Raw genomic sequence first — 25,250 nt, forward strand, 5'->3', positions numbered from 1 at the left:
TACTCTGACCATATTCCAGCTCTGACTTCACCTACAAATAGTCAAGTAAATGTATCTACCTTGCCGATGTACTAGGTGTATAACAGGATGAAAGGTTGATGCACAGGGCCAGATAATTTACCACAATAAGAGGTTTCCAGTCCGGTGAGTAACTCACCAAGAGAAGAAGGCATCGATGACTCTTCCTTTACCTTCCACTATCAAATACAAGTCGATGGTAAAGTGATAACCGCTTTCTTTTAATGACCGCCATCAATATCTGTCTGATCTATTATAAATTCGTGAACTGTGGTGTCTGTCCATGGATTCGTCTGTCTCGAGTTTACGGCGGACGCTTCCTGTGCTGCATTTGAAAAACTGTGCATGCAGTCAAAGCTCAACACAACAACAACAACAACAACAACAGCAACAAGCATTTTAAGGCCATTTTCCCTGCTAGAGCGGGGGTTAGCCTTGCGGTCCCCATGACAATCGTCTCCATTTTGCCCTATTTTCTGCATCTCCCCTTGTTAACCCCCTTGCCCGCATTTCTTATTCCACCATCTTTATCCAAGTCTTTCTCGGTCTTCCCCGTCCTCTACTTCCTTCTACATTCATTTCCATCAAAGTTTGATGTTTTTTAATTTCGAGATTAACTTTTTTTAAAGTCTAAATGAAATAATTTTAATTGATACATTAACCTAAACTTGTCCTATCACTGGGGACGGCGGGTACCTTTCCTTGCAACTCACAATACAAATGAATAACAGTATTTCATGAAGAATAGAAAGCACTATGTTATGCAGTACTTAATAATGCAAAACATTTTGTTTCATCAAAGCTTGGTAGTTCCAACATATTTTTGAAGAAAGTTTAAAATTACAAATTCTTGGAACTCATGGTAATGAGGTTACCTGTGGCTACTAAAGCATCTTAACACTCATCGGTCAATTTTTTTTTCACACACCCATCTATAACACACAGGCCTACATAACACACACCCATAACACACAGGCCCACATAACACACACCCATAACACACAGGCCTAGATAACACACACCCATAAAACACAGGCCTACATAACACACACTCACATAACAAACTGGCCCAAAACACAATGGCCCATAACTCACCACACTGGTCCATAAGAAAGAAGTTACATGACACACTGGCCCATAACACACCACACCAGTCCGTAAGAAAGGCACATGACACACCTGCTCTCTGAAAACCATTTTGACAAACCCGCTTGTAGACAAGGTGCGTCAAGCAAGCCACACACCTGTATGTTTCCTAAGGTGCATCTGTAGATGAGACAGCTTGAAGTAGCGTTTGGAGCAACCAAGGAAGCTGCACATGTATGGCCGCTTGTCCACCCGACTGCGACCCTGGGCAGAGCGTCGAGGGTCCTGCTGGAGGGACAGGGATTGTGCATCACAAACTCTTATACATCACAAACTCTTATACACCGCATTAGATTAGCACCCGATTATGAATAAACCTCTGTCTAATATGAACTGACTTTTCCATCCTAGAACCAAATCCCAAGCATAATTTTACACCTGAATTAGGATTATCGATTTTAAAACCCTGTTTAGTATCTGGAAAAAAAATCCCACACTTGTTCTCGCATTGAGAGCGATCAGTAAGTCCGTTACTTCACAACGACTGTGAATGATGAACCATACTTTTTAAATGTTGTATTTCTATCCCAACGTAGATTTTTTTCATTTTTCCACTTGTATTTTATTTTAGGACAGACTTTCTGATAATAACCGCGCTAAACGAGGTGAAGGTTCTGCACAGCAACGATATATATATACAGTATATAAGAAACTTATAACCAAACTTTATCCTATATATATATATATATATCGAACAAGTACAGATACATTCAAAGTACACGGCCCCGATGCCAAATAAATAAATAACATATCCTCCAGCGTGCTGTATTGCCGATTGCCGGTGCACCTTCGGTGATGCCGCCGTGCAGCTCATAGAGACAGTAAGTATTTGGAGGGAGAGGTGTACAATAATTGATTGATTAATTGCATAATTAAAATCAATAAACGATAATCATAAAATATTTTCTTAATCAATTCGCTAATAGCATACCTAAACCACTAGTGCTTCATCCGAAGCTGTAACTTTTTCAAAAAGAATAAAAAAATTAATTAGATGAAAAAGTGAAGAAATTATTAATCAATAAATCAAAAATATATTTTATAGCCAAATCACTTGGTCATTGTCATGTCCAAATATCAGCTTTCTAGCTCAAAAGAAGCCTGAGATATTGCTCAGATGAAAAAGAAAATAAATAAGTACTTAATAAATCGATAATAATTCAGTAATTAATTAATTGATTAATCAAAAATAGAATAAAAATACCGTTTTTGCCAAAGCACGTGCTCACTATTGTGCCCAAATGTCAGCTTCTTAGCTTCAAACGAAGGCTGAGATATCGCTCAGATGAAAAAGAAAATAAATAAGTACTTAATAAATCGATAATAATTAAGTAATTAATTAATTGATTAATCAAAAATAGAATTAAAATACCGTTTTGCCAAAGCACGTGCTCACTATTGTGCCCAAATGTCAGCTTCTTAGCTTCAAAAGAAGCCTGAGATATTGCTCAGATGAAAAAGAAAATAAATAAGTACTTAATAAATCGATAATAATTAAGTAATTCATTAATTGATTAATCAAAAATAGAATAAAAATACCGTTTTGCCAAAGCACGTGCTCACTATTGTGCCCAAATGTCAGCTTCTTAGCTTCAAAAGAAGCCTGAGATATTGCTCAGATGAAAAAGAAAATAAATAAGTACTTAATAAATCGATAATAATTAAGTAATTAATTAATTGATTAATCAAAAATAGAATAAAAATACCGTTTTTGCCAAAGCACGTGCTCACTATTGTGCCCAAATGTCAGCTTCTTAGCTTCAAAAGAAGGCTGAGATATTGCCCGGACAAACAAACAAGAAAACAAACGGAGTGAAACCTGAGTACTCCCTTTCGGTGCACGTCATCGCCGGGCCCCCTTCAGTGCCCGGGGATGACGTCATGCAGCGCCCAGACATGGAATGGAACCGAGCGGTGTACAATAGTTCAGAAAGATATAGGAATATGATTTATGATAAATGATGTTTCCAAACTTAATCCTCGACGAGATAACTTACATATGTCTGGTTAATCCTCGATCATGGCCACCTGATCTCAGATTCCATCAAAATGCTCACTTCGATAGTACCAACAGGGGGGAGCTGCATCATGGAGCACACCATAGTGTGTTAAAATCCTATGTCTTTCTTTATTTTAGGTACACCCCTTTAGTCTGATTCAAATTCCATGCAGGTCGTTGGTCCCTGAAAAGGGAAGGAGATATGTAGAGGGTGCATGGCATCGATGGTTCATCGCAGCAGGACAAGGAGCAACTGCGGCAAGTAGTAAAATGTATCCGGTGGATTATAAGATACAGTCAAATATTGATCGATAGGTTGTAAACAGTGCAAATCGACAAGATGGGATTTTTTGTGCCCGTGTATATAATGTGTCCATTTCTACCTCGTCCAATCCTTCCGTTTTATGACAAAACGTTGCGACAAAAGGCATCACTCCCCCTTGCCTTCCTACCAGAACAATGGGCTGCCGGAGTCCCATCCGGACCTTTGAAGATGAACATTTAACGCATAATCAGGATTCACGTTTACATGTAAAGACATTCGTTAACTCGGGTCAAATACGGACAAGTTACCTGTTTCTAACCTGCTTTTAACTCGTGCTGAAAAAGGTAATCGTCTTTGCAAAGATTGCTGCTGAATATCTAAAATGATCCCGAACATGATTATAGCATTTACTTTCTTGTGTTGAAATTAAATCTCAATCCTTCCTTCTTTCTTTCTTTCTTTCTTTCTTTCTTTCTTTCTTTCTTTCTTTCTCTCTCTCTCTCTCTCTCTCTCTCTCTCTCTCTCTCTCTCTCTCTCTCTCTGGTCCAGAATATCCGAGGGCATAATGTGGGCAGGTCTAGACTCTAGAATATACTCGGATATAATGTGGGCATGTCTGGAATATACTCGGATATAAGGTGGGCATGTCTAGAATATACTCGGACATAATGTGGGCAGGTGTATAATATACTCGGATATAATGTGGGCAGGTCTAGAATATACTTGGATATAATGTGGGCATGTCTAGACTCTAGAATATATTCGGATATAATGTGGGCATGTCTAGAATATACTCGGATATAATGTGGGCATGTCTAGAATATACCCGGGTATAATGTGGGCAGGTTTCGAATATACTCAAACATAATGTGGGCAGGTCTAGAATATACTCGGACATAATGTGGGCAGGTCTAGAATATATTCGGGTGTAATGTGGGCATGTCCAGAATATATTTGGGTATAATGTGGGCATGTCTAGAATATACTCAGACATGATGTGGGCAGGTCTAGAATATACCGGGATATAATGTGGGCAGGTCGAGAATATACTTGGATATAATGTGGGCATGTCAAGAAAATATTCGGATATAATGTGGGCAGGTGTAGAATATACTCGGGTATAATGTGGGCAGGTCTAGAATATACTCAGATATAATGTGGGCACGTCTAGAATATACTCAGGTATAATGTGGGCAGGTCTAGAATATACTCAGATATAATGTGGGCAGGTGTAGAATATACTCAGATATAATGTCGGCAGGTTTAGAATATACTCAGGTATAATGTGGGCAGGTCTAGAATATACTCAGATATAATGTGGGCAGGTGTAGAATATACTCAGATATAATGTGGGCAGGTGTAGAATATACTCAGATATAATGTCGGCAGGTTTAGAATATACTCGGATATAATGTGGGCAGGTTTAGAATATACTCAGATATAATGTGGGCAGGTCTAGAATATACTCAGATATAATGTGGGCAGGTCTAGAATATACTCAGATATAATGTGGGCAGGTTTAGAATATACTCAGATATAATGTGGGCAGGTTTAGAATATACTCAGATATAATGTGGGCAGGTCTAGAATATACTCAGATATAATGTGGGCAGGTCTAGAATATACTCAGATATAATGTGGGCAGGTTTAGAATATACTCAGATATAATGTGGGCAGGTCTAGAGTATACTCAGATATAATGTGGGCAGGTCTAGAATATACTCAGATATAATGTGGGCAGGTTTAGAATATACTCGGATATAATGTGGGCAGGTCTAGAATATACTCAGATATAATGTGGACATGTCTAGAATATATTCGGGTGTAATGTGGGCATGTCCAGAATATATTTGGGTATAATGTGGGCATGTCTAGAATATACTCAGACATGATGTGGGCAGGTCTAGAATATACCGGGATATAATGTGGGCAGGTCGAGAATATACTTGGATATAATGTGGGCAGGTCGAGAATATACTTGGATATAATGTGGGCATGTCAAGAAAATATTCGGATATAATGTGGGCAGGTGTAGAATATACTCGGGTATAATGTGGGCAGGTCTAGAATATACTCAGATATAATGTGGGCACGTCTAGAATATACTCAGGTATAATGTGGGCAGGTCTAGAATATACTCAGATATAATGTGGGCAGGTGTAGAATATACTCAGATATAATGTCGGCAGGTTTAGAATATACTCGGAAATAATGTTGGCAGGTTTAGAATATACTCAGATATAATGTGGGCAGGTCTAGAATATACTCAGATATAATGTGGGCAGGTCTAGAATATACTCGGATATAATGTGGGCAGGTCTAGAATATACTCAGATATAATGTGGACATATCTAGAATATATTCGGGTGTAATGTGGGCATGTCCAGAATATATTTGGGTATAATGTGGGCATGTCTAGAATATACTCAGACATGATGTGGGCAGGTCTAGAATATACCGGGATATAATGTGGGCAGGTCGAGAATATACTTGGATATAATGTGGGCATGTCAAGAAAATATTCGGATATAATGTGGGCAGGTGTAGAATATACTCGGGTATAATGTGGGCAGGTCTAGAATATACTCAGATATAATGTGGGCACGTCTAGAATATACTCAGGTATAATGTGGGCAGGTCTAGAATATACTCAGATATAATGTGGGCAGGTGTAGAATATACTCAGATATAATGTCGGCAGGTTTAGAATATACTCGGATATAATGTGGGCAGGTTTAGAATATACTCAGATATAATGTGGGCAGGTCTAGAATATACTCAGATATAATGTGGGCAGGTCTAGAATATACTCAGATATAATGTGGGCAGGTTTAGAATATACTCAGATATAATGTGGGCAGGTTTAGAATATACTCAGATATAATGTGGGCAGGTCTAGAATATACTCAGATATAATGTGGGCAGGTTTAGAATATACTCAGATATAATGTGGGCAGGTCTAGAATATACTCAGATATAATGTGGGCAGGTCTAGAATATACTCAGATATAATGTGGGCAGGTTTAGAATATACTCGGATATAATGTGGGCAGGTCTAGAATATACTTGGATATAATGTGGGCAGGTCGAGGATATACTCGGATATAATGTGGGCAGGTCGAGGATATACTCGGATATAATGTGGGCAGGTCTAGAATATTCTCGGATAAAATGTGGGCAGGTCTAGAATATTCTCGGATATAATGTGGGCAGGTCGAGGATATACTCGGATATAATGTGGGCAGGTCTAGAATATATTGGAGTATAGTGTGGGCAGGTGTAGAATATACACGGATATAATGTGGGCAGGTCTAGAATATACTCGGATATAATGTGGGCAGGTTTAGAATATACTCGGATATAATGTGGGCAGGTCTAGAATATTCTCGGATAAAATGTGGGCAGGTCTAGAATATATTCGGATATAATGTGGGCAGGTTTAGAATATACTCGGATATAATGTGGGCAGGTCTAGAATATACTCGGATATAATGTGGGCAGGTTTAGAATATACTCGGATATAATGTGGGCAGGTCTAGAATATTCTCGGATAAAATGTGGGCAGGTCTAGAATATATTCGGGTATAATGTGGGCAGGTCTAGAATATACTTGGATAGAATGTGGGCAGGTGTATAATATACTCGGATATAATGTGGGCAGGTCTAGAATATACCTGGATATAATGTTGGCAGGTCTAGAATATACTCGGATATAATGTGGGCAGGTCTAGAATATACACGGATATAATGTGGGCAGGTGTCGTGGATATAATGGATATAATGGATATAATGGCAGGATATAATGTCGTAAGGGACATTTCAACGTTACAGTTTACAGGAAACCCACTCACATTTGACCATTCTGTTTCAAACCCTACCCAGGTTCCTCCACAGATGCAATGATCCACAAGTTGCACATACATGAGAATCCCAATGCTACACACCCTCATCAGCTGTTGGACAGGTGTCACCTGGATTTTGACTCTTGCCATCCCATGGATCACAAATGAGCTGTGATATACACCCTCCATGTGAATTGGTGTTGGTGTTGGGCTAGCCTGGTGTTGGGTGTTGGGCTAGCCTGGTGTTGGGTGTTGGGCTAGCGGCTAGGGTGCCGGCTTAGGATCCTAGGATCCTGGGTTCGAATCCCGGTCGATCGCTGAATTAACGCCAGGGGGGTTGACTCAGCCTGTCATCCTTCCGAGGTCGGCTAATTGAGTACCAGTTCACTGGTAATTCCCTGTTTGTCGTTAAAGGCGGCAAAAAGGGTTGGCGTCAGGAAGGGCATCCGGCCGTAAAACATTGCTTCAAAAAGGGGCCCAAAAAACAACAGCAACCATGGTTTCCGAAAAAGGCCAACCCCCGCTTTGCGGGGAAAAATGGCCTCTAAAGGTGGTTATAATGTGGGCAGGTCTAGAATATATTGGAGTATAGTGTGGGCAGGTGTAGAATATACACGGATGTAATGTGGGCAGGTCTAGAATATACTTGGATATAATGTGGGCACTGGGTAAGTCTAGAATATATTGGAGTATAGTGTGGGCAGGTGTAGAATATAATCGTGTGTACTGTACATTAGCCCAGACTATATTTTAAAGACAGAATTTAAAACATATTTAATAAGGCACACTTGATTACTATTGTACCCATTACTATGGTACTATGATTAACCGTTGGTATTCATGCATTTTGTGCCTAAAATAAAATGAATGTGGTTTTAATTAATTTATTTGCGTTTGCATCATATTTATGATTTTATCCATAATTTTGTTGGCGCCTTGAGCATCCTATATGGGTGGATATGTGTGCCTTATAAGTATACATATTAGTATTATTATTATTATTATTATTATTATTATTATTTGGGTAGAAACTATGTAGCACTGGTTTTGGAGTACAGAAGTCAACATTAAAGCTTGTGATGATCACCTTTACGGTCTTGGGCCAGAAGCGGTACTCGGTGCTGTAGTAGATCTGACCGGCTGTGCTTTCCGTGTTATAAGGCGCCGAGTGGCTGTAGGGAGACACAGCAGGTCCAAAGATAATCACTCCTGTCCGTTAATTCGGTGTTATGTATGTATATATATATATATATATATATATATATGTTTATATATCTGCAGAGCATATCAACATGAACAAACTAGTCACACAGTATTTTTTACCTCTGACACTGAAGCTGTGGTTATGTTTTTACTCCCGTTTGTCTGTCTGTCTGTTGGTTTGTTTGCCCGTGAGCAGGATATCTTAAAAAGTTATTGACGGATTCGGACAAAACTTCGTGGGCAGCTTGGGCGTGTGACAAGGACGAATCGATTCGATTTTCATGAAGCTCTGGATCCGAGTATTTTTTGAGTGATTCCTCACCATTGATTCGTCGGGCCAAAAACTACATAAAGCACCGAACGCAAAATCTCAAAAAGTTATGGACAGATTCTGACAAAACTTGGTGAACAGGTTGGGTGTTTGACAAGGACGAATCGATTCGATTTTGGTGAAGATCAGGATGCAGATCAGGCCTATCAGCTCTGGTTTCTCCATATATTAATTCTGTACCAAATCACCACAAAATGTATAAACTTGAGCCGAGCGAAACGTTCCACTTCCTGTAGCGGGTTTGTGGGTTTTTTTCGTGCATTTCACATCGAGTGCGAAACGTAAAATGCGTTTATTCGTGCTGAGTTATGTCGCTATAATTATAACGATAACGTGACTGCCTTGTTAAACTTTAGGTTCCCTTTATTTTGGAATTATAAATTATTAAACGTTAACGGCCAGAAGCCTATAACAAACCCGCCATCTTGTTTCCGTTGTCTGGCATTATTGTGATTATGATTGTGCCACAACACTTTTGTTTGGAGAACTTTAAGGCGAATTAATATTTGGGATTTGTCGTTTTGATCATCTTCCATCCGAATGATCAGATAAACAGGTAAATGGACATGTCGTGTCCGTGTCACATGGTTATATATATATATATATATATAATATATATGGAGCAATCTTTCGTATTTGAGTTTAAATTTGTGATTCATTTTAGGGTTATGTTATTTGGGTTTAAATTATGGTGAATTAAATGTATTTTTAAACTCGATTTTAAAATCGTTATCATAAAAAAATCATTTGAGATCGCCTCCGAAAGTCGGTGGAAGAGCGAGCGATTGCGCATTCTGTCTTTGAATGATATCTCCATCGGGCGTTCATGCGCAACGTGAAATTGAAGACCATCACGTGATGGGATACAACAAAAAGGAGAAGCAAATCACACGGATGGATTTGAACATGAGGCAGGGCCAATCACGTGATGGGATCTGAACACAGAGCAGGGACAATCACGTGATGGTAACATAAAGCAGGCACAATCACGTGATGAGAATTGAACATAAAACAGGGCCAACCACCCAATGGAATTTAACGCAAAATGGCTCATAGTAGGTGATAAAGCCGAACATAAAGCAGAACTAATCACATATGATGGGAACATAAAGCATGGGCCCATCGCGTGATTGGATTTTAATTCTTATCATAAAGCATAGTCATTTTTGCAATGGGATTTTAACATAAAGAAGGGCCAATCATGTGATGGGATTTGAAAAGCAGGGTCATCACGTGATGGGATTTTAACATAAAGCAGGGCCAATCATGTGATGGGATTTGAAAAGCAGGGTCATCACGTGATGGGATTTTAACATAAAGCAGGGCCAATCATGTGATGGGATTTGAAAAGCAGGGTCATCACGTGATGGGATTTTAACATAAAGGAGGGCCAATCATGTGATGGGATTTGAAAAGCAGGGTCATCACGTGATGGGATTTTAACATAAAGGAGGGCCAATCATGTGATGGGGTTTGAAAAGCACTTGGAGGGAGAGATCGTCCAGTCACGGAATCAGGCAGCGCACACTTTTCAAGTAAATAAGTTGAAGTGTGTAATTCATTCGGAAATTAAATCATTCTGAGTCCAGTGTTCATACGTTTCCTTCAGTCGTTTGGAAACTTTACACGGTTTTTCAGTGACTTGTCATTTATAAGTAAAGTATATAAGAGAGCGACAGGGAACGTGCAGCGTGAGTTATGAATGTGCAATACATGATAAATCTTCTCATCACTGCAATGCTTTGAAATACTGTCGGATTTTACACAAAATCAATAACCCCACAGGATTAAAGAATAATAATAATAACAATAATCACAATAATTAGAACGATTATAGTCATAATGTTGGTGATTGAGGTGATCATAGTCATAATGCTGGTGATTGAGGTTATGATCGTCATAATGTTGGTGATTAAGGTGATCATAGTCATAATGTTGGTGATTGAGGTGATCATCGTCATAATGCTGGTGATTGAGGTTATGATAGTCATAATGTTGGTGATTGCGGTGATAATAGTCATAATGTTGGTGAATGAGGTGATCATAGTCATAATGCTGGTGATTGAGGTTATGATAGTCATAATGTTGGTGATTGCGGTGATAATAGTCATAATGTTGGTGAATGAGGGGATCATAGTCATAATGTTGGTGATTGAGGTTATGATAGTCATAATGTTGGTGAATGAGGTGATCATAGTCATAATGTTGGTGATTGCGGTGATAATAGTCATAATGTTGGTGAATGAGGTGATCATAGTCATAATGTTGGTGATTGAGGTGATAATAGTCATAATGTTGGTGAATGAGGTGATCATAGTCATAATGTTGGTGATTGAGGTTATGATAGTCATAATGTTGGTGAATGAGGTGATCATAGTCATAATGTTGGTGATTGAGGTGATCATAGTCATAATGTTGGTGATTGAGGTGATAATAGTCATAATGTTGGTGAATGAGGTGATCATAGTCATAATGTTGGTGATTGAGGTTATGATAGTCATAATGTTGGTGAATGAGGTGATCATAGTCATAATGTTGGTGAATGAGGTGATAATAGTCATAATGTTGGTGAATGAGGTGATCATAGTCATAATGTTGGTGATTGAGGTGATAATAGTCATAATGTTGGTGATTGAGGTTATGATAGTCATAATGTTGGTGATTGAGGTTATGATAGTCATAATGTTGGTGAATGAGGTGATAATAGTCATAATGTTGGTGAATGAGGTGATAATAGTCATAATGTTGGTGAATGAGGTGATAATAGTCATAATGTTGGTGATTGAGGTTATGATAGTCATAATGTTGGTGATTGAGGTTATGATAGTCATAATGTTGGTGATTGAGGTTATGATAGTCATAATGTTGGTGATTGAGGTTATGATAGTCATAATGTTGGTGATTGAGGTTATGATAGTCATAATGTTGGTGATTGAGGTTATGATAGTCATAATGTTGGTGAATGAGGTTATGATAGTCATAATGTTGGTGAATGAGGTGATAATAGTCATAATGTTGGTGATTGAGGTTATGATAGTCATAATGTTGGTGATTGAGGTTATGATAGTCATAATGTTGGTGATTGAGGTTATGATAGTCATAATGTTGGTGAATGAGGTGATCATAGTCATAATGTTGGTGAATGAGGTGATCATAGTCATAATGCTGGTGATTGAGGTTATGATAGTCATAATGTTGGTGAATGAGGTGATCATAGTCATAATGTTGGTGATTGCGGTGATAATAGTCATAATGTTGGTGAATGAGGTGATCATAGTCATAATGCTGGTGATTGAGGTTATGATAGTCATAATGTTGGTGAATGAGGTGATCATAGTCATAATGTTGGTGATTGCGGTGATAATAGTCATAATGTTGGTGAATGAGGTGATCATAGTCATAATGTTGGTGAATGAGGTGATAATAGTCATAATGTTGGTGAATGAGGTGATCATAGTCATAATGTTGGTGATTGAGGTGATAATAGTCATAATGTTGGTGAATGAGGTGATCATAGTCATAATGTTGGTGAATGAGGTGATAATAGTCATAATGTTGGTGAATGAGGTGATAATAGTCATAATGTTGGTGAATGAGGTGATCATAGTCATAATGTTGGTGAATGAGGTGATAATAGTCATAATGTTGGTGAATGAGGTGATCATAGTCATAATGTTGGTGATTGAGGTTATGATAGTCATAATGTTGGTGAATGAGGTGATCATAGTCATAATGTTGGTGATTGAGGTGATCATAGTCATAATGTTGGTGATTGAGGTGATCATAGTCATAATGTTGGTGATTGAGGTGATCATAGTCATAATGTTGGTGATTGAGGTGATCATAGTCATAATGTTGGTGAATGAGGTGATCATAGTCATAATGTTGGTGATTGAGGTTATGATAGTCATAATGTTGGTGATTGAGGTGATAATAGTCATAATGTTGGTGATTAAGGTGATAATAGTTATCGTATTGGTGATTAAGATGATAATAGTCATAATGTTGGTGATTGAGGTGATAATGGTCATAATGTTGGTGATTGAGGTGATAATAGTCATAATGTTGGTGATTGAGGTGATGATAGTCAGCATGTTGGTGATTGAGGTGATAATAGTCATAATGTTGGCGATTAAGGTGATAATAGTCATAATGTTGGTGATTGAGATGATGATAGTCATAATGTTGGTGAGGTGTACTGCACAGCACCTGGCGTAAGGATTTTTGAGATGCACAGCCGGAGTAGGTGCACAGACCGCGTCAGGTGAGCTGTGACAACCGTACAGGGGAGGGGGAGGAGCCACAGAGTACTGCTGTTCAGCTGCGAGAGGGTAAGCAGGTGGGTAGAGTGGTTGGGTGACATTATGTGGGTCAGTTGGTTGGGATGAATGGAAGAGAGAAAGTACACCATTTGACTGGTTCTCACGCGCGACCCTTATACCTGGTCATCGTGAGCATTTATCCACCCCGAAGGGCGTACACACTCTGCTGGGGCTGTAAGTCCATATTTTAAAAAATCTTCGTTTACATGGGGACATTATGGGAACATCGTTATCCCGATTAAAATGAGATGGTACCATGAGTACGACAGATAGCTACAAGGGTGGCCTAGCCTTGCATTTAGATACACACAGTACCAAACTCAAAACCAAGATAATCTAAAATTTCATTTCACCATCGGTCTATTGCAGGAAGGAGTTTTTTGTTTTTTTCTGTACCTGTATGAAGGTAGCTCACACATCATACTTACCCTCACCTTGAAACCCACATACATCATCAACGATGTACCATACTCTCTAAAAAGCGTCGCTGCTGCCAAAGTAGTCTCTTGGGAAGCGACATGCTGGGAGGTTTGCCATTGCCTTCCCTGCAGAAACTTCGTAATTGGTTTAGTGTGCCGGCGATAACTCGCCTATTGTCCGCGAAACACACGATGTGTGGGTTCTCTAACGTCCACCAAAGGCGGGTCCTCCGGCTTGAGGTCCATCCAAGGGACGGCGCCCCATTGATGACTCGCCTTGCAATTTCGCCATAATCCCACGTATCGAGCAATTATTCCGCAAGTACCAGTCGGCAAGTACTTGGAGCAAAGATTAGGCTCCAAAAGTTGATCAATAAGTCGGTAGGCTAATATATAATTTTAATTTTTTTTTTTTAATGAGTGTGGAGGAGAGGAATTGAGGGAGTGCTCAGTTAAAAAGTTGAAATTGTTATTTACAATAATGGGATTATATTAAAAACAACAACAAAGCTTTCGTTAACTTCCTCAATGGACTTCACACGTGTCAGGCCACGGACTTATTGTTCATCCCTCATAAACAATTACCCTACCGAGAATGTTGGAATTGTACGTTAAAGGTGTTTGGGGGTTAAAAGAGACAGGTCGTTGTTGCTTCTTCAGGATGGATAAGATCGGTGTACAAACCCAAGGCCATTTGATGATGTTCCATGGGGTCTTCGTGCTTGAAGAAGTGCGGTGCGAATTGCGCTCCCTGGTGTGCGGCGTTCTGCCCGTACCCGAGCGGGCTGTCAAATGCCAGGGCTGCAGTGTATCCTGGAGGGGGGCACAGGCGGTAGGAAAAAGTATCGGTAGGACAATCACAACGAGGTGATCAGTAAGTCTGTATCCTAACGAGATTAGCTTTTATCGTTATCATAAAGTAACTGTCGTGGGTTTCGAGCGCGAGTCGAGTCCTTCGTCGGACCAAGACAGTTTCCTTGGCTTTGCAGGTGATCAGCATACCTCGATACCTGTCGTTGGAACCCTGAGCCAATGAAGACCGAAATTATCCCTGACAAAAGTGGCTGATTCCTCTGCGTCCTGGCAACACACATATTATAACAAATTGGATTTGCATTTTCCCGACATTTTCCCACCTCACCCACCTACTTTTTTCCCACCTATTTTCCTGACCATTCTTCGTATATTAAGACACGGACTTCCTGATCTCTCCGGCTAAAGGTTATAGCTCTCAACATGCGGGGAGGTAGAAAGGGGGTATTTCCAGAGCTGGGGGCATTAAAGGGAAAGCGGTAAAGTTTGAAAAAGTTGGAATTCGTGTAATTTCCCAACTCCTTGCCTTTTGCTACTTTGCGCTGATATTTATTATCTCACTTCTCAAGGCGCTTCCCACGGAGCCCCGAAAGGCGCCGCCGACCTTGGATCAAGCCCTTTGTACACGGGTCCAGGAGCTCGTTTGGGAATACCATGGGAATTTCATAGGGGGGAGGTTGGTGGTTGCGAGTTTACAAGTAGACCTATAATATACGTCCTTTAACAGTCCCAATGATTCGCACCTTCTTATGTAGTCGGCCGGACAAATGGTTTGTCGCAAGTCTTTCACGAACCGGTTGGCCAGGCGTGACGGTCAACCGAAGGTGGCGGCCCGAGGGGTATTTGGAAGTTTGAATTTGTTCAGTGTGCCGGTGATAACTCGCCTAATCTTGGCAAAAGACCGCGAGGGATCCACACACGGACTATGCAATATCGTTTTTTGTCGATATAAAATGCAAATTACAACGACGTTGCTAAAGCCCCTGTCACACCTTGACGATTTAGCCAGCGCATGCCGACGTATCAAAATTGAGTGCTGGTGTGAGTCATACGCTGGCATACGTCGACAAATTTTGTGCATGCACAAAATTTGTCGACGAGCTCGGCGTACTACGACGTATGCCAGCGTGCTTCAGCGTGCTCTTAACGTATACAAAACTTACCCATAACGTATTCGACGTGTGCCAGCGTATTCGCCAAATTTTTCATCCGTCGGCATATGCTGGCTAAAACGTCAAGGTGTGACAGCGGCTTAACGGAGATACCTGGAGCGCAGTGATGATAACGAAAAATCGTTGGCGTCTTCGCGCTGAAAATCGAGGAGCTGAACACGAATCACCCGGCAAGTTGTTAACAGTTTAATAAATAAAAGTTTAGAATCTTCTGGAGTTTAATTGACGTTGGACAGATTTTACTGCACGTCGGTCAGAGTACGCGGGTCTTGTTGGTAACAAGAACGTTTTTTTTAGAGGTATCAATATAACGATTTTAGGTTATATTTAAAGTTTATAATCAGCAGGTATTTTACAACTATCGCCATATTGCAAAATTGTCCCGTTTGTTTTGTCATATATTATCCATGCATGGATGACTTCAAAGTTAGAGGGACGATTAAGGGACTTTCGTCCATTCCCTGTAGTGCGGGTGCACGACCCAATGGCCGCACACGTGGTGCAGGTCGCTCGGGGTGCACCTGGCGAACTCACCCTGCGGACGGACGGAGGGTTGCGCCTCCAGGCACGAGTTTAGGTATCCCCCCGCGGGAAACATCCGGGGCTGCGTCACGACCTGCGGAGCCGCGGCGACCGCCGGTGGTGGCAGAGGCGGCGGAGGCGGAGGGGGAGCCGGCGACGTTCCCCCGAACTGTCCGTAGCGACAACCGTTGGATCCGGTCACTTGTCCCGTGAAGTGCACCGTGAAATTTCCGCAGTAGCTCTCCTCGTGTAGTTCGAGGGCGGCCCAGCTGGGCTCCTGCTTGATGAACGAGTGGTGGTGATGGTGGTGACGGTGGTGGCCCAGCGCCGCCATGGGGTTGTACGAGCGCCCGTGGAAGTCCAACATCGGCGTCCACTGAGGGTTGTTCGCCACGGGTACGGACGCACCGGGTCCTCCTCCGCCCGACAGCACCGCCGCATGAGAAGGTAGGAAAGCGTTCATGTCCAGGAGCTCGGAACTCATGGTGACGGTACCTGCTGGAAAGACCCTTACCGAGGCTCTTCTGCACCCGCCGAGCGACTCGGATCTGCGTGAACCCAGAGAGCGAACCGGAGCGTCCACCGGGATGACGTTAATATCCAATGCGGCCCGGGACGCATCGGCGGGAAGAGGGGCCGGGAGGGGGCGAGGCGAACGGTCCGAACTGGGCGGCCCATCGGGACCCCAGGAGCGCGGAGGCGGGCAACCCTTGGGGGTAAGGGGGGTAACGGGGGTAACGGGGTGCTCGGGGCTTCGGGTGGGAATGACTGTGGACGAACTGAGGGAAAAAACTTCACCTTCGATTAGTTCAACGGGTACTGGGGGTCTCTGAGCGTTCGACACGAGGGGAGTTTAAATGGTTCTCCGGATGAGATACTCGCCATAGGACTCCATGATTTAAATAAGTACCAATATATATATATATATATATATATATATATATATATATATATATATATATATATATATATATATATATATATATATATATATATATATATATATGTGCAGCGTCTGTCCTGTCCTGTGTTGTGTTGTGTTGTGTTGTGTTGTGTTGTGTTGTCTTGTGTTGTCTTGTGTTGTGTTGTCTTGTGTTGTCTTGTGTTGTGTTGTGTTGTCTTGTGTTGTCTTGTCACCGAACTGCTTTCTCAAACTTTTGTGAAATCGTACCAAACTTCTGGTATGCACATATCTCTCCCGTCGGTATGTCCGAAGGGTATTTTTTTTGAAATTTTTTCCAATTTTTTATTTTTTGGAATTTTTTGGGAAAATTTTTTTTTTCAACTTCAATTGTTTATAAAATGTGATATCACGTATATTACAAATACATTTGTGCAAAATAATTGTTTGAATTATGATTGGTTTAAACCATGACAAAACGGCAACTCGGGTACAGTCATTTATCTATATATCGACACATCTGGGCAGTGTCTGTGTTGTCACTTAACGACTCCCTCAAACTTTTGTTTCCGTGGTTGTGAAGTGTTTTTAATAACGTTGTGGTGGTTTTGAATCACGTGGTGATGAGGTATTTTGAATTATGTGGTGGTGAGGTGTTTTTAAATCACATGGTGGTGAGGTGTTTTGAAATACGTGGTGGTGAGGCGTTTTGAATTACGTGGTGGTGAGGTATTTATAATTACGTGGTGGTGAGGTGTTTTTAATTATATGGTGGTGAGGTGTTTTGAATTAGTTGGTGATGAGGTGTTTTGAATTACGTGGTGGTGAGGTGTTTTTAAATGACGTGGTGGTGAGGTGTTTTGAATTACTTGGTAGTGACGTGTTTTTAAATGACGTGGTGGTGAGGTGTTTTGAATTACGTAGTGGTGAGGTGTTTTGAATTAGTTGGTGATGAGGTGCTTTGAATTACGTGGTGGTGAGGTGTTTTGAATTACTTGGTGGTGAGGGGTTTTTAAATGACGTGGTGGTGAGGTGTTTTAAATTTCGTGGTGGTGAGGTGTTTTTATTACGTGTTTTATGGCTGTGAGGTGTTTTGAATTTCGTGGTGGTGAGGTGTTTTTATTACGTGTTTTATGGCTGTGAGGAGTTTTTAAATGACGTGGCTGTGAGGTGTTTTTAATTTCGTGGTGGTGAGGTGTTTTTATGACGTGTTTTATGGCTGTGAGGTGTTTTTAAATGACGTGGCTGTGAGGTGTTTTTAATTTCGTGGCTGTGAGGTGTTTTTATTACGTGTTTTATGGCTGTGAGGTGTTTTTATTACGTGTTTTATGGCTGTGAGGTGTTTTTAATTTTGTGGTAGTGAGGTGTTTTTAGTATGTGTTTTATGGCTGTGAGGTGTTTTGAATTTCGTGGTGGTGAGGTGTTTTTATTACGTGTTTTATGGATGTGAGGTGTTTTCAATTTCGTGGTGGTGAGGTGTTTTTATTACGTGTTTTATGGCTGTGAGGTGTTTTTATTACGTGTTTTATGGCTGTGAGGTGTTTTTATTACGTGTTTTATGGCTGTGAGGTGTTTTTATTACGTGTTTTATGGCTGTGAGGTGTTTTTAATTTTGTGGTAGTGAGGTGTTTTTAGTATGTGTTTTATGGCTGTGAGGTGTTTTGAATTTCGTGGTGGTGAGGTGTTTTTATAACGTGTTTTATGGATGTGAGGTGTTTTCAATTTCGTGGTGGTGAGGTGTTTTTAATTTCGTGGTGGTGAGGTGTTTTTATTACGTGTTTTATGGCTGTGAGGTGTTTTTAATTTCGTGGTGGTGAGGTGTTTTTAATTTCGTGGCTGTGAGGTGTTTTTATGATATGTTTTATGGCTGTGAGGTGTTTTTATTATGTGTTTTATGGCTGTGAGGTGTTTTCAATTTCGTGGTGGTGAGGTGTTTTTATTATGTGTTTTATGGCTGTGAGGAGTTTTTAATTTCGTGGTGGTGAGGTGTTTTTATTATGTGTTTTATGGCTGTGAGGAGTTTTTAATTTCGTGGTGGTGAGGTGTTTTTATTACGTGTTATATGGCTGTGAGGAGTTTTTAATTTCGTGGTGGTGAGGTGTTTTTATTACGTGTTTTATGGCTGTGAGGAGTTTTTAATTTCGTGGTGGTGAGGTGTTTTTAATTTCGTGGCTGTGAGGTGTTTTTATTATGTGTTTTATGGCTGTGAGGTGTTTTTATTACGTGTTTTATGGCTGTGAGGTGTTTTCAATTTCGTGGTGGTGAGGTGTTTTTATTACGTGTTTTATGGCTGTGAGGGGTTTTCAATTTCGTGGTGGTGAGGTGTTTTTATTACGTGTTTTATGGCTGTGAGGTGTTTTCAATTTCGTGGTGGTGAGGTGTTTTTATTACGTGTTTTATGGCTGTGAGGGGTTTTCAATTTCGTGGTGGTGAGGTGTTTTTATTACGTGTTTTATGGCTGTGAGGTGTTTTCAATTTCGTGGTGATGAGGTGTTTTTAATTTCGAGGTGGTGAGGTGTTTTTATTACGTGTTTTATGGCTGTGAGGTGTTTTCAATTTCGTGGTGATGAGGTGTTTTTATTACGTGTTTTATGGCTGTGAGGTGTTTTCAATTTCGTGGTGATGAGGTGTTTTTAATTTCGAGGTGATGAGGTGTTTTTAATTTCGAGGTGGTGAGGTGTTTTTAATTTTGTGGTGGTGAGGTGTTTTTATTACGTGTTTTATGGCTGTGAGGTGTTTTCAATTTCGTGGTGGTGAGGTGTTTTTATTACGTGTTTTATGGCTGTGAGGTGTTTTCAATTTCGTGGTGATGAGGTGTTTTTAATTTCGAGGTGATGAGGTGTTTTTAATTTCGAGGTGGTGAGGTGTTTTTAATTTTGTGGTGGTGAGGTGTTTTTATTACGTGTTTTATGGCTGTGAGGTGTTTTCAATTTCGTGGTGGTGAGGTGTTTTTATTACGTGTTTTATGGCTGTGAGGTGTTTTCAATTTCGTGGTGATGAGGTGTTTTTAATTTCGAGGTGGTGAGGTGTTTTTATTACGTGTTTTATGGCTGTGAGGTGTTTTCAATTTCGTGGTGATGAGGTGTTTTTAATTTCGTGGTGGTGAGGTGTTTTTAATTTCGTGGTGGTGAGGTGTTTTTATTACGTGTTTTATGGCTGTGAGGTGTTTTGAATTACTTTGTGGTGAGGTGTTTTTAATTACGTGATGGTGAGGTGTTTTTAATTTCGTGATGGTGAGGTGTTTTTAATTTCGTGGTGCTGAGGTGTTTTTATTATGTGTTTTATGGCTGTGAGGTGTTTTAAATTACTTGGTGGTGAGGTGTTTTGCATTACGTGGTGGTGAGGTGTAATCGTGGTGGTGAGGTGTAATCGTCCCAAACTTCCAGTCTGCACCTACCCCTCCCCTATGTGTGTGCTGAGGGGTTCTTTCTTGAAAAAAAACTCATTCAACCTAAATCTTCAACCGAAATTGCCTATAAAAATGTAATATCACAAACACAACAAATACATTTGTGCAAAATAATTGTTTGTATTATGATTGGTGTAAATCATGACAACACAGAAACTCAGGTACAGTCATTATCCTCAGCTAAAATAAGCCCGTTCCTGAGTAACGACGCTTCGTGAGGCGAGCGTAGCGAGCCGAGCCAAGCTAGAATATATATATATATACAGTCACGTGAAAAAGTAAGTACACCCCATGTAAAGTTTTGACTTTTTCAACATATTTCAACATACAGCTATTTGATCTTCATTTCAACAATATTGATAGATAAAGGTGATATAATATAACAAATATCATGAAACATTTACATTTTGTAGTCCATTGTATAATTTAAATAAACATAAATGCAAATTTTGCATGTGGAGAAAGTAAGTACACCCTGACATTTATCACTACTACAAATACCTAAAATTAGAATCAGGTGCACCAGCTCAGGTGCAAATGATTAGAACATCGTTAGAGAGTATCTTGGAGGAACCTGTCTTATTTAAACCTCAGACATTTAGTTTGGTTTGCTCTTTGTTGTTGAAGTGTGCGGCGTCACCATGCCTAGATCAAAAGAGCTCTCTGACGCCTTCAGAAAGAAGGTTATAGATGCCTACGAGTCTGGGAAGGGATTTAAAAAGATCTCCAAACAATTTGAAATCAATCATTCGACTGTCCGAAAGATCATCTACAAATGGAGAAGATTCCAAACAACTGCCAACTTGTTCAGGCCAGGCCGCCCCAGCAAGTTCAGCCTGAGAGCAGACCGCAAGATGCTGAAAGAAGTCTCGAAGAACCCCAGAATGTCATCACGGGACCTACAGGTAGCTCTTGCTACTGTTGATGTCAAAGTGCACGAGTCTATCATTAGAAAGAGGCTGCACAAATGTGCCATGGGAGGTGTGCTACATGGGAGGTGTGCAAGGAGGAAACCTTTGCTGTCCAGAAAGAACATCAGGGCAAGACTAAAGTTTGCCAATGAACCCCTCGGCAAAGACCAGCACTTCTGGAACAATGTGCTCTGGACAGATGAGTCAAAGGTAGAGCTAATTGGCCACAGTACCAGAAGACATGTTTGGCGAAAACCAAAGACAGCGTTTGACCACAAGAACCTGATACCAACTGCAAAGCATGGTGGTGGAAATATTATGGTTTGGGGCAACTTTGCTGCATCAGGGCCTAGGCAGCTCACCATCACAGAATCCACTATGAATTCTTCATTGTACCAGAGGGTGCTTGAGGATAATGTGAGGCCATCTGTCGGAGAAGTTGAAGCTCAACCGAAGGTGGACCTTGCAACATGACAATGACCCTAAACATACCAGTAAATCCACCAAGGAATGGCTGAAAAGAAAGAAATGGAGGGTTCTGGAATGGCCAAGTCAAAGTCTGGATCTAAGTCCCATCGAGATGTTAATAATATAATAATAATTCATTTATTTTGTATAGCGCTTTTCATGAAGCCCAAAGGCGCTTTGACAGAGTGCAAAACATAATGCATAACAAAACATGGAAACAACAATTGCAAAAAGACAAGAATCAATAGGGAAATATTTAAAGCAAAAGGAGGGAGAAGGGGAAGTGATAGTCAGGGGTTAAATGCTGTGGGTTGAATGTTGAATGCAGTGCTGAACAGGTGGGTCTTGAGTGATGTTTTGAATGTGGTGAGTGAGGAGGAGTCTCTGATGGTGTGAGGTAGTGAGTTCCAGGAGGGTGGGAGCAGCGATGGAGAAGGCCCTGTCCCCCCAGGATCTGAATTTGGTCCGGATGGGGGGGGGGGGGGGTCAGGAGGTTGGTACCAGCAGAGTGGAGGTTGCGGGTGGGAGTGTGTCTGGAGAGGAGGTCAGCCAGGTAGGATGGGGCCAGGTTATGGAGGGCTTTGTAGGTCAAGAGGAGGATTTTGTACTGGATTCTCTGGGAGATGGGGAGCCAGTGAAGCTTGTAAAGGACGGGGGTGATGTGGTCACGGGTCCGGGAATGGGTGAGTAGACGGGCAGCGGAGTTCTGAATGTATTGGAGTTTATTGGTGATTGTTGAGGGTGAACCATAGAGGAGGCTATTGCAGTAATCCAGATGGGAGGTGATGAAGGCGTGGATGAGGGTTTCTGCAGCCGTGGAGGAGAGGGATGAGCGGAGACGGGCGATGTTTTTCAGGTGAAAGAAGGCTGTCTTTGTGATCTGTTTAGTGTATTTGTCGAAGGAGAGGGTTTGGTCAAAGATGACGCCAAGATTCCGGATGAGAGGGGAGGTGGATACTGGGATACCGTCGATGTTGAGGGCAAAGTTATGGGTGGATTTTGTGAGCGTTTTTGGACCAATGATGATTATTTCAGATTTATCACAGTTAAGTTTTGAGGAAGTTGATTTGAAGCCAGGATTTTATTTCAGAGATGCAGTTTGTCAGGATAGAGTGGGTGGTGGTGGAGACGGACTTGGTGGAGACGAAAAGCTGGATGTCATCGGCGAAGCAGTGGAATTGGAGACCATGACGGCGGATTAAGTGACCGAGGGGGGACAGGTAAAGGATGAAGAGGAGGGGGCCAAGAACTGAACCTTGGGGGACACCTTGGGGGAGGGAAGCAGTGGGGGATTTGCAGTTATTGATGGAGATGAACTGGCGTCTGTCAGAGAGGTATGATTTAATCCAAGAGAGGGCAGTGCCGGTAACGTTAAAGGTGGATTCAAGTCGGGTGAGGAGGATGGTGTGATCGATGGTGTCAAAGGCAGCGCTGAGGTCGAGGAGGACGAGAATGTTGAGGTTGCCAGCGTCAGAGGAGAGGAGAAGGTCGTTGGTGATTTTGAGGAGAGCAGTTTCAGTACTGTGGTTGGAGCGGAATCCGGATTGGAATGTTTCATACAGGTTATTGGCAGAGAGGTGATGTTTGAGTTGAGTGGCTACAGCGCATTCCAAAACTTTCGACAGAAAGGGTAGGTTGGAGATGGGTCTGAAGTTGTTTAGGGTGTCAGGGTTTAGACCAGGTTTTTTTAGAATGGGGGTAACAGCAGCAATTTTGAGGGATGGTGGGACGATGCCTGTAGACAGGGAGGAGTTTATTGTTGCAATGATAAGTGGAGAGAGAGCAGGGAGGGAGGCCTTGACAAAGCTGGAGGGGATGGGGTCAAGAGTGCAGGTGGCAGTTTTCATTCCTATGAGGAGTTCAGAGAGGTCAGTAGGGGAGACCGGGGAGAATTGAGACAGGGGAAGGCAGGATAAGGGGGGGGGGCAGGTGGTTGGAGGGGGAGCGGGTGCGGCGGTGGTCAAGCTGTTGTAGATGTTGTCAATTTTGCGTTGGAAGAAAGAAAGGAAGGAGATGCAGTTGTCTACTGTGAATGACTGGGTGGTGGTGTCCAGGGGGCGGAGGAGTTTGTTTATTGTCGAGAAGAGTGCTTTTGGGTTTCCGGAGCCAGAGTGGATAATTTGAGAGTAGTAGGCGGAGCGGGCGTGGGAGAGGGCATCTTTGTAGTGTTGTAGGTGGTCCTTTTAGGCTTGGGAGTAGACTGTGAGACCTGTTTTATTGCGGAGTCTTTCAAGTTGGCGAGCACGAGTTTTCATCAGGCGGAGTTCAGGGGTAAACCAAGGAGCAGAATGGGTGAAAGAAACTGTTTTGGTTTTTACAGGCGCAAGCTGGTCAAGGCAGGAGGAGAGAGTGTGGTTGTAGTAGTCAGTGAGGTCGGAAGGGGTGTGGAGGTCAATGAAGGGAGAAGTGGACATTTTTTCAGAGAGGGTGGATGAGAATGAGGTAGGTGAAAGAGCGTTTAGCTTGCAGAAGTTGATAGTGCGATAATGTCTTGGTGTTGGGGTGGGGATGTTGATGGTCATAGTGATGGCTAAGTGGTCAGAGAGGGTGAGGTCGGAGGCAGAGAGATGGTGCAAAATTAATCCAGTGGAGCAGACAAGGTCCAAAATGTGACCATGGATATGCGTAGGAAAGTTGACATGTTGAGTGAGGTTAAAGCAGGTGAGTAAATCAGTGACGTCAGTGGTTATTGTGGAGTCAGTGGAGTCCATGTGGATATTGAAATCACCAAGGAGGAGGATTGAGGGGGAGAGGGAACATAGCTGGGTCAGAAAGTAGGAGAAGTCAGACAGGAATAATGGGTGTGGTTTGGGAGGGCGGTAGACGACAGCCATGACTGACTGCGTGCGACCAGAGAGTTTAAAAGCCAGGTGTTCAAAGGATGAGGATGAGGCGATGGGGATGAGGCTGGTCCTGATGTCTTGACGGTGGATAACGGCAATTCCACCACCTCGGCCCTCCGAGCGTGGTTTATTGACGTAGGAATATCCATTGGGTGTGGTGAGGTTGAGAGTGTAGTAGTCCAGTGGTTGTTGCCAGGTTTCGGTGAGACAGAGAAAGTCCAGTTTGTTATCCAGGATGTAGTCGTTGAGGATGAGGCATTTGTTGTTGAGGGACCGGGTGTTGAACAGGGTGAGCTTGATGTTGTTTTGTACAGCGAGGATGAATTCAGGTGATTTAGCCAGGGTTCGCAGGCAGGAGATGCGATTTTGTGCATTGCCGTGACTAGGTGCGCTGGGACGATGAGTGGGAGTGCGCTGAGCCGACCAGAGGATGGGGATGGAGTGACCTGATTGTACATATACAAACTTACGACCGGAGCCACGGTGAATGTACCTGGGTCATCGGAGGAGTCCATTTGATTTGATGGCAGAGATGCATGATGGGGTGGAGCGGGTATTGAGCAGAAGGAGCCTTGCGGCGGAGTACCGCAGAGCCATGCCAGGCAGGAGCGGAGAGGCGAGCACGAGGCCAAGGTTGAGGAGGTGAAACAATGGTCCCAACGCACG

General features: G+C 42.0%; 2 protein-coding genes across 3 annotated transcripts in view; both read right to left on the reverse strand.

The window, feature by feature from the left end:
• Positions 1-16,657, reverse strand: part of LOC137429532 (Wilms tumor protein homolog) — a 22,515-nt gene extending 5,858 nt beyond the window's left edge. The window contains 7 exon segments of the mRNA XM_068119506.2: positions 1,263-1,392; positions 8,358-8,442; positions 13,014-13,125; positions 14,230-14,358; positions 16,065-16,348; positions 16,350-16,386; positions 16,389-16,657. Of these exon segments, the coding sequence (XP_067975607.2) occupies positions 1,263-1,392; positions 8,358-8,442; positions 13,014-13,125; positions 14,230-14,358; positions 16,065-16,348; positions 16,350-16,386; positions 16,389-16,536 (925 nt within the window). The 5' untranslated portion in view covers positions 16,537-16,657.
• The window catches only part of SMPD2 (sphingomyelin phosphodiesterase 2), a 612,478-nt gene that overhangs the window by 267,612 nt on the left and 319,616 nt on the right, over positions 1-25,250 (reverse strand). The gene's annotated exons all lie outside the window — the stretch shown is intronic.

This window comes from Myxine glutinosa, chromosome 1 (genome assembly GCF_964187855.1).
Source record: "Myxine glutinosa chromosome 1, kmMyxGlut1.1, whole genome shotgun sequence".
Lineage (NCBI taxonomy): Eukaryota > Metazoa > Chordata > Myxini > Myxiniformes > Myxinidae > Myxine > Myxine glutinosa.